The 10,388-nt window shown below is 42.7% G+C and overlaps 1 protein-coding gene across 1 annotated transcript in view; it reads right to left on the minus strand.

The window, feature by feature from the left end:
- LOC8027258 (phosphatidylserine lipase ABHD16A) overlaps positions 1–10,373 on the minus strand; it is a 35,436-nt gene extending 25,063 nt beyond the window's left edge. The window contains exons 1-4 of the mRNA XM_029993072.3: positions 10,232–10,373; positions 6,441–6,509; positions 4,956–5,022; positions 851–937 (exon numbers count right to left, since the gene is read on the minus strand). Coding sequence (XP_029848932.2) covers positions 851–937; positions 4,956–5,022; positions 6,441–6,509; positions 10,232–10,303 — 295 coding nt within the window. The 5' untranslated portion in view covers positions 10,304–10,373. The remainder of the gene's footprint in view (positions 1–850; positions 938–4,955; positions 5,023–6,440; positions 6,510–10,231) is intronic.
- Between the last annotated feature and the right edge of the window lie 15 nt (positions 10,374–10,388).

Here is a 10,388-nt window from a genome sequence, read left to right on the forward strand (position 1 = left end):
CTCAACTCGGAGCCAGAACAAGCGGCCAAGTAATCTATAGCCGATTATATGCCACCAGTGCTTATCATACCCACGCACTGGAGTAGGCAAAGCAAAGAACACATGCCGAGTTCCAGACATTGTTATGGTTCGGCTATTGTCCTCATTGCAGTGATTGGGCATGAGCCACTACCCGAATGCTTGTCGAGCTATTATCACAAGCTCGAATCCAATCTACGAGCCGCATTAAAATATTGTCACTGGGGGACTAAGCCAACACCAAAATTCCAATCACAATTATGATATGTGTTGAATTTTATTAATAGTCCTTCGTGCGAGTGATAGGTGGGGACAGACGTTCCCAGTAAAACCTTATCTCCATCGACTAAGAATCAATACATTTTGAAATATGGGGCAAGTCCCATTTCTCCCCAAATTAAACCAGAAAGTGTGCACAGTCCGATGTTTCCTAGGTTACCCGAACAAACTGCGAGAAACAGTTTCGTACAGGACCTACATAAATGTATGTTACTCCCTATAAAGTAGCGAGACAAAAAGAAAAGAAAGTTTTAATACACTGCACGGTAGAATCGATTGCTTGAAAAGAAAAATAGAGGACAGCATTCTTTTAAAAACCCCAACAAGTACTCGAGACGTACTGCAGTTTAAACGAACGCCCGTACCGCCTGTCCCTTTCTGGGCCAACACAAGAAGCCCTATCGTGCGAGCTCCGACTCCCGAGGTCGCCGATAAATTTGCAGTGCTGGTGCAAAGACGAGAGGGGCAACAGAAAAGAACAGTAATATTAGAAAGATCTCAACGTCCGTCTCCTTGTACGTAGCTCGAATAGATTTGTGGAATTGTGACCCACCTCTAAGGCAGAGCGTGCCCATCATGACGAAGACGATGACGCCCGCGAGTCTAATCGAAGCGCAGAATCCTTCAAATGTGGCATACCCTGAAACAGTGGAAGAAAAAGGTTCACGCAGAGGAAACAAAAAACTGACGACATACAGTTCGGCCTGTCATAGTCCCTTATAGTTGAAGACAGCGGGGAGTCTCTTTCGAATGCCCAGCCTCCAGTACATTATTGCCTTCCGCAATGCATTGGCTGCACGTGTACGGTGCACGTTTGAGGATCCCGAAAAGCTGAAGCGTCACCGAACCTGGGTGGCTAGTGCTGAGAGCAAGACTTCCCTGCCATTCTCATCCCTTCAGTGACCGCAGCCGTTAGCATCTCTTTGAGATTTCTTTTTTTAATGTGCCGCTACCGACGGAATCATGCGGTGTCGTAAACGGAATTTTGATTACAACTTGTCCGACATTTGTGAAGTTATCTGAAATTTGCGGACGAGCACCGTAAGCTCCAAACCGAATGAAAATACTCGAGACTCCCTTGATTGTCTCCGCGTGGGTCACGGACGCTCCAGAAAACTGAGCACCTCTTCCCTCGATTCGTGCAGCATTTTTGAAAGTATGAAATGGGTACTTAGTGTCGCACAAACATATAAAGACACGTAAAAACTGCTCATTAATGGCCCATAAAAAGTTGTCTCTGGAGTATTCATCTGCAGTCACATCCTGTAGAAGCTATCTCTAAAATGTATCTTAAAACAAACAGGACGCTCATGGGGAATTTAAAAGTCTCGGCTGGCTCCACACATCCCCAGAATAGCTTGAGCATACTGACCTTATTTATCTGATTTATTAATTTTCCCTTAAAGGCCCTCAGAAGGGCATTGCATAAGGGGGGGGGGGGGGGGGGGGCAGACAAAATCAACAACTATGGTTGGTGACAGATTAAGAGTGAAGTGGAAGCTCCTCCCAGCTCCCCCTTTGGTAAAGCGAACGCTGGAGAAAATGTCGCCTCCTCTCCAGCGTTCGCTCTGCTAAAGTGGAAAGAGGTGGGAGAAGCTTCTACTTTACTCATAACCTGTCACAGACAATAGGAAACCATTAGAGAACAGTGGTACGCATAAGTGAGATTTCACCTTCAGATTTAAAGAAAATGAGCCGTTAGTGCCGAGTGAAACGACGGAGTGAGGCAGGTCGTTCTGGTCAACAATTGTCTGGGGAAAGGAAGAGCGGTTAAATGTGTTAGCATGTGTTAGTGCTGGCAGATAAATGAGTGATTGATCAAGAATTGCCGAGTCAGGCAGATGACCCGAGCGGAGGATGTAGTAGTGCGTTGTGGAGTGTAGGATGATAGTACAGTAGAATCCCGTTAATTTGAACCCGAAGGGGGCCCAGAACTTTGTTTGAATAACGCAAAGCTTGAATTACCGGGAGTTTCCTTGCTAGAGACACGTGGGACGGGACGTGCATGTTAGTTTTTAAGAGAGTTTGAATTAACGAGATTCCACTATAGTAGATTTTGTGAACTGAAAGGCGAGCAATTTTGAGACAAATTTGAAACAACGGAAGGGTTGGCCTCTTAGGGCAGAGACGCCGGAGGTGCGGTCACAGTTGGATGGGATGAATCTTGTAGCTCGGTTCGGAACCGATTCGAGGTTGCAAATAAGGCAGATTTAGCGAGAGTTCCAGACTGATGCCGCATACTCCAGTTTGAACATTAAGCAAGTTTCATATGCCCGTTTCTATGGATGAGATGGACTGGATTTCGAGTTTCGTCTAATGCATCCGAGAGTTTGGGAGGCTTCCGCTGTGATAATTTCTGTGATTAGACCAGGTAAGGTCTTTTGTTAATGTCACACCGAGGTATTTATACCAGTCTCCTACTTCCATCAGATCATTTTCTAATGAGTATGGAAAAACGGATGCTGAGCGTTTACGAGTGAAGTTAATTAATTTACATTTTGATTTATTTAGTGACATGAGCCAATCATTACACCTTGTTTTTACTGTATTAAGATAGCTTTCATATTATATGATGGTCATTTTAATTAACAATTTTACGGTAAAGTACACAGTAGTCTGCAAAGAGTCATATGCTAGAAGAAATAGAAACTGGAAGGTCATTTATGAAAATTTAAAAAAGGTAAAGGTCCAAGCACCGATCCCTAGGGAACTCCTGAAGTCACTGGTTTAGTGTTAGATAGATGTATGTTAACGGCTGCGAACTGTAAGCGAGAAGAAATAAATTCATGAGCCCATGACAGAATCAGTGGATCAAGATTAAGGCACGAAAGTTTGGCAACGAAACAATGAGGGGCTCGATTGAAAGATTGATTGATTATTAGGTGTTTAATGGCGCAAAAGCAACATAGGCCATGCTGCGCCAAAGGAATAGTTAAAAGACTATAGTAAAAGGAAGGAATTACTATGCAGATGATCTATAACTGGTGCAGGTAGCCAGTTTTTTTAAGAAAATCTAAAATATGACCAAAAGGAACTAAAGGTTGATCTCCCAGTAAAAAGGCTGGATGAAATGGAAGGTATCCAGAAAGTGCAGGGAAACTTGTTTGACGTTCTTGGTCAAAGAATTTGCAGTGCCATAGAATATGCAGCATTGTTAGCAATTCACCGCAATGCTCACAGACTGGGGCGTCCTCACCACAAAGAAGGTGTCGATGGGTGACACGTGAATGTCCAATTCTCAAACGACACATTAAAACTTCATGGTGACGGTCCTCGATTGAAAGCCTTTGAAAAATCTGAAAATGTGGCATCAATCTGGCTACTTTCTTCAAGGTTAATAACTTCATAGGTGAATTCCAGAAGTTGAGTATCACAGGAGTATCCTTTCTGAAGTTCACATTGATGGTCATGGAACAAATTGTTGCTTTTGAGATGTGACAGAATACAGAATTTTAGAATAATGTATGCAATTTTAGCACACGCTAGAACTAAATTTAGCGCTTGTGTTAGCGCACGCTACGCAAGAGTGTTTTAGAATAGCGTTTCTCCACCGAAACGCAAAAGCCCAAGCACTTCGCGCTTGCAAAGCTGCCGAGTTGCAGTAACAATTTTTATTTCACACACGCAATGCTGCAACTTGAAATATAAAAAAATAAATAAAAAGTTGTTTTGGGTTTAGAGTAACATTTTAGATTTGTTTAAATTTGAGAATGCGACGCGAGCGGTTGACCGGTCGTGTCTGCTTGCGTTGCCTCGGCAAGAGAGGTCTCGCGTACTGACCCTTACACACCCCGGCGAAAAACGTTCACACGTGGCAAGCAGCAAGTTGCCGGCAATCGTTGCCCGCCTTGCTGGGTCTTCCAAAACGTTTCCGACGTGCACCTCCCGTAGGAGGTACACAACAGAAACGTCCTGCGTTGAAAATCGCAATCACGAGGGGGCCGCAGACGTCGCGCTCACGACGCTTTAAGGGAGCCGCCATTTTTTTTAACTGTGCTCGTCTTGGCTTTAGAGAACTTCTTATCATGAATCCTCCTTGGAGGAGCGCAAAGACTCTTTGCGAACACACGCAATTTCTGAAAAAAAGCATACGCTAAAATAGTGCACGCAAAGCACATAACGTGGTTAGCGTTAGGCGAATGCGCAGTGGCAACGGCGCTATTCTTTGCCAAAGCTTTAGCATGCGCTATTCTAAAACTGCCTAATGTGCTAATATAAAACATGCTCGAGAAGTTCAGATGCAAAGCAGGTTAGTGATATTGGGCGGTAATTTGAAACCAATGAAGAATTGCCGATATAATGTCCAAGGAACATGAGGGCAATGTGGGATGCACCAATGTTAAAAACTGTTTACATCATCTTCATTCCTTTTCCACACTTCAAACTAAATTTAATGCGAGACCAGTCACAAACAATGCTCAAGATAATATTCTTCACACCAGCTTTTAGTAAGCTTATTTCACAAAACACACGAAAAAGATGTTCCAGTCTATTGACCTGTGTTTTAAGATGTCTGTACATACACAGAGAGGATTTGTGCCTCATTTCAAATCGTCACATCACAGCAAAAAAATGCCTTCAGTCCCAGAATTTGTTAAATGTGGTGAAAACACTATGTTGCAACTTACTCAACTTGCTGATCATTTGAGTAAACTCACCTTTGCGATAGGCCACTGCTGCAATGATGGGAGATGTGTAGACACCTATCGACCATGCCAGAGACAGCTGCAGAAGTGAACGGAGATCAACATCACTTTCTTTGCCTGACCTGAACTACTAATGTGCAACCTGCAGACAATCCGGAACAGCTCGTAAAAAAAAAAAAAATGCGAAGGTTTTGAAGATGACCATGCACTATCATAAGGCTCTGAAACTACTTTAATCTAACCTAACATAATTGAGGCACATAGAAACAATTTAAAAATATAAAAAGAACAAAAGCAATTTGAAGTATCAATAATTTTTAAAAAATTATAAGTTTTTTTTTTTTAGTATTTGAAGGTTAATTTAAAAAAAAATAATAAAAGTGAGGCACAAAGATTTCCATACGGCTCACCCTAAGATAAAAAAGCTCAGTTAGAGAAACAAAGCAAGCAATAAATGAATATATCAACAAGTCAATCCTTAGCAACCAATTTTCTGACAGAAAGACAAATGTACAGATAAGCATTATGTTGTTGTTAAGTTAGCACAACATGCCTCGGTAATAAATGTTGAAGCTGTATGCATGCCATCGGTGTTTATTGACATTTTGGACTGAGACGCTCTTTCAATATCTACCTTACTAACCATTTTGGGACCCTTTATGCAAGTATATAGTATTCGTCCCTTAGAATTCTATTTTTCGGCCTATTATCACTTCCCTAACATATGTACCCCGTGTTCTTTAAAGGGAAGATGGGGCACTTCTACATTTGAGAAAAAACGCTTGAATTGCGTTCATTTTGCCTTTAGAATAACAGATATCAAAATTATATTTCAATGCGACGCGCCAGAGAGCCACAAGAGCAATTTCAAAATAGGGCTGAAGCCCCGCCGCCCTAGCCTTGGGCAGCCAAAAGAGCCGTCGATGACGTCACGGACAGCGACTGTCTTTCGCGTTTTTCTCGCGTTTAACAATACTTACGCAGCAAATGGTTTGGGTATTCGGGTTCACGGGGTAAAAATACACTAGAATTCACTTCTAACTCATTTTTTCCAAGAAGCTCCGTAGCTTCCCTTTAAGCATTTACTAGCCTCTTGTCTTTTTCAATACATATTGCTTCCACTTTCACCCTGCCTCTCTCTACCAATGAGCAATATGTGACAACACTGCCAATGGTCAAAACATGACAGCCGAAAAACATATTTAAAAATAAACATGCAGTTTACTAAGTAATCTAAGAGCACATATTTAACACACAACATGCATAACACAGACGCCTTCCGAGTTCAGTCGAGTTGAACCTCTAGTCGAGCAAAACGCCAACTAACTGATTCGTAGCAACCGTCGGGTGGCCACTAGGACACACACCGAAGCCACATCACATTGCGCAGTAGGGGGTGCAAAGACCAGACACAAGTTTGCACTCAACAAGAGAAGGGAAGAAAAAAGCACACCAAGCAACTCTGGGTAGCGATGCAGGTGCACTGTCCACACTTACTGCAAAACTTACTGAGCGGATGATGGTATCACTGTAGCCCTCCAGGCCATTGGGATCATAGCTCCGACCCTGGGTAAAAAGTAGCGCATCCAAAGAGTCATCAATGTCAAAGATAAAAACTGAACTTCGAAGAAATGCAGCAGGCCATGTGATAGTATGTCATAATTTATTGGAGCAGCAATCAAATTTGGTTAGGATTTAGAATAGTCAGGAAGTGTAGACATCAAAAAGTGACTACATTACTCCAGGAAAACTATACTCTATTTCAGTTTAAACATGAGCATAGGACAAGCTACAAAAGAGAGCTCAGGGCTTCCAGAGTGCCTGTAAAGCATGTGCCTGCAAAGCATGTGTTTTTGTTTCATTAATGTGTTTTCCGATTTGCTTGCATATTCTGAAACTGGACATAACATAACTGCCAACTAAGTGGAAGGTAGAAATCAAGCTCAACGCTCCGATATGCTCAGAAGAGCACTTCTTTTTGCTCATGTTCAGCCTTATCATTCTTGCTTGGCGATTCTTTGATTTATACACAAAAGAACTGCACATATGATAACGATAAACAGAGTAAATAAAGAAAACATTTTCAGGATGATGTTTCTGGAAAGATTTATATTTATTTATTCAAAATATCCCTAAAGGCCCTCTGTATAAGGGTACTACATAGGGGGAAAGGGAGGGGGGGGGGGGGGGGTAAGCAAATATATAGTACACAGATAGAACACAAAATTTATACAAAGACAATATGAGAACAAGGAATAAAAAAGAACCCTAAGTATTAGTATAACTACGCACGAGCTCTTACATATCTAGTTCAGTTGCAATGTGAGCCGGTAGGTTATTCCAGTCGATTATGGTCCGTGGTATGAATGATCATGCCTAACTAGATGAGTGGCATGTGATGCACACTACTTTGAATGAATAATCGCAACGTAGAAAAATAATGGGTGGTGTTTTAAAAAAATAGTCGTTAAGCGATGCATGGTGATAGAGCTTGTGAAATAATGACAGACGGGCATGTTTATGGCGGCGTGATAGGTCTAGCAACTCAGCTTGATTTTTTAATGCGGTGACACTGGAAAATGGAGAGTAGTCAGAGCAAATGAAACTTGCAGCACAAATTTGCAGGGACTCGATGTTACTTATAAGTAGGCTTGCTCAGTTTCCCATATGGCAGAAGCATACTCGATTTTGGGGCAGATTAGAGTGATATAAGCTAGCTTACGTATGTGAGCGGGTGCTTGCTTAAGACTCTGCTTTATGAATCCAAGGGAATGGTTAGAGGAAGCAAGGGTGAGATCAATGTGGTAGTGCCAGGACAAATCAGACTGAAAGTGGACGCCCAGGTACTTATAGGTAGAAGTGAGTTCGACAGTATTGTTATTCAGAAGGTAAGAAGTTAGAGTCTGAGACGAGCATTTGGTAAACGACATATGTTTTGTTTTGTTGTGGTCGAGGCTCATTAGCCACGAAGAACACCACGTGGCTAACTGGTCCAGGTCTGATTGGAGAGCTTAGCGATCGGTGTTAGAAGAGATGTTACGGTAGATGACACAGTCGTCAGTTTGACTTGCCGCTCAAGTCAAGTCAAGTTTGACTTGCCGCTCCCTCCCAGCAGCACTGGTTGGTCGCACACTTCATGCGTTTGGACCTTATCTTCTCCTAATTACTAGTTGGGCAATCTTTTTTTTTTTTTTCAAAATTTTATTCTTCTTTGACAATGTAGATACCAACAAACGGCAACGCTCCCATGACAAGTTGAAACGAAGGACTGTCAGCAGATGCTGTTATACAATCAGCAGCAGCACCATCATACAGACCAGCCCATCGAGGTATCCCAGGTTGCATTACTTTCTGTATATAATTGATATTTGGAGCAAGAAATCATTTTTTTGGTTTACAACTTTTTCATTCTTACCAGGAATGCCTCTGCTGCATGCTCCAGCCATAAAATATCACTTCCAGCCAGTTCAGCATTCTATTAAAAAATCTTATTCCCAGAAAGTATCGACCAGACAAAAGTAAATGTTTTAATATTTTATGCAAACAATAAATATGCAGAACGTCCAACTTTTCGTGTATGTAGGGCCTACTTGATTATGTATAAGAAACAAAAACTTGTTGTGTGGGAATGTCTTACATTATTTGATTAGCAGGATTTTTGCAAGCTGCAATATTAACTGAAAATATGTTAAAGTCATCAATCAATTTGGAGCATTTGATATTTTGCTACAGTATCGGAAGTCAAAACATGAAGGTAGAAAAGACAGTCATAAGAGATGCCAAAAACTGTTGTCATCCACGGGTCACCAAACATAGAGCGCTCCTAGACTCTTATCAAGGTGGCAAACCTACCAGATCAGTGTTATGTGCCTGTCCAGGCACATAACACAATGCACACTGAGCATGGAAGGAATGTGCTGCATTAATTACATTTCATGCAACTACACCAGTGGTGCCCCGAACTGCACCCCTTTGCGGGCCCAAGTGCAATTCGTGGCTCCCCCTGGTATGTTTACCCCCGAAAGCAAAATACCTCCATGCCAAGGATGCAGGTTAGAAACTCCTGCTGATATTCGAATCAATGTACTGCTCTGGGGCACTCTTCTCAACATTGACGGAGATAAAGTAGCTACAGTGTGAGACCCTGATAGACACAAACACCCAACTGAGGTGCTGAGGACTACGACATCATCATTCAAGCCAAATTTCAATGTGCTTGTTTCACGAATAAGGGCGCAAAATGAAACAAAATGAGGAACTGCTTTTTCAGTAGACTTCACTTTGGCCACCATTTAAAATAAAAATAAAAAACAGTGACACCCCCTTTTTACTGAAACTCTTCACTAGAAATGGTCATTTTCTATGGCTTTTTGCATATGTCTGTGTGGCCACCTCTGGACTACACAGACTATATAGCCCTGCGTCTGTCCACGTGTGTCTGTCGGGGGAAAGAGCCTAAACGAAAAAGCTATGCACGGTTTGCACCTGACGAAATTTTAGTATTGTCTCCTGCTTATATCAAGTTTAGGATGTTACTTTTTAGGGGTACTGACAAACGTAACCCCTTGGGCTCAGAAGCTACCGTCCATAGGAAAGCATTTGTGTGTGTGTGTGTGTGTGTAAATTTTGCGACCATGTTTATTGTTGCTCATGGTAGCGGTCATTGCTCCTCCTCACTGCTTACATCGATGTTATACGAGAGGAACATTCACGGGCAAAACCATTGTACGAAGAATAAAACGTCCCACGTCAAAAGCACGGGAAGAATTCTACTTGGAAGGTAAGGAATCAGCCGACAGACGCGACGGACGCCCCAGTTGACGCAAACGTAAACAAAAAAGAAGACACCGGAGAGCTCTTGACCCTGGATGAACTGCCGCCATGAGAAACTCGTTTCCTTCGGACGACTTTGTTCCGGCGTAATGTCAAGGTAAATCCAAAGTGTCCGCCGAGTGATTCAGAGAGGGGAGACTAAACCACCTGCCTTTTTTTCCTCCTAGAGATTGCAGTCGTTCAAAAGTGGCGTGTCACCCGCGTTCCGTAGGACGACTCAAAAAACCCTGACGAGGTTAGCTTTCCTTCCGAAAGGAGCAGACTGAGCGAATCTCGAAGATTAAATCTTTCGCGTCCAATGCATCCAATTGGAAAAACGAATAAAAGAGATGGATAAAGAAAAGCTTCCCTATGAGGAAACAAGAGCGAGCGGCCCGTCTGACCTGCAACGCGCTCCTGTTTTCTTGGCGACGCGGTGAACTTGAGGCCGCAGGATGGAAAAAAAAACTACTCACGTCTCTGTCTGCGGTTCTATGCAGCCTGTAAAGCCGGGGTCCCACTATGTACCTAATAAAACTTCCAGCCATTCTCACTGATCGCACTAGAAGAGCGGCCGGCTACCTCCCGTCGTCTTCGCAGAGTTGGTCGTGGTCTTCGCACGGCCCTTGTCGC

The sequence above is a fragment of the Ixodes scapularis genome, unplaced genomic scaffold (genome assembly GCF_016920785.2).
Source record: "Ixodes scapularis isolate PalLabHiFi unplaced genomic scaffold, ASM1692078v2 PGA_scaffold3__209_contigs__length_174095766, whole genome shotgun sequence".
Lineage (NCBI taxonomy): Eukaryota > Metazoa > Arthropoda > Arachnida > Ixodida > Ixodidae > Ixodes > Ixodes scapularis.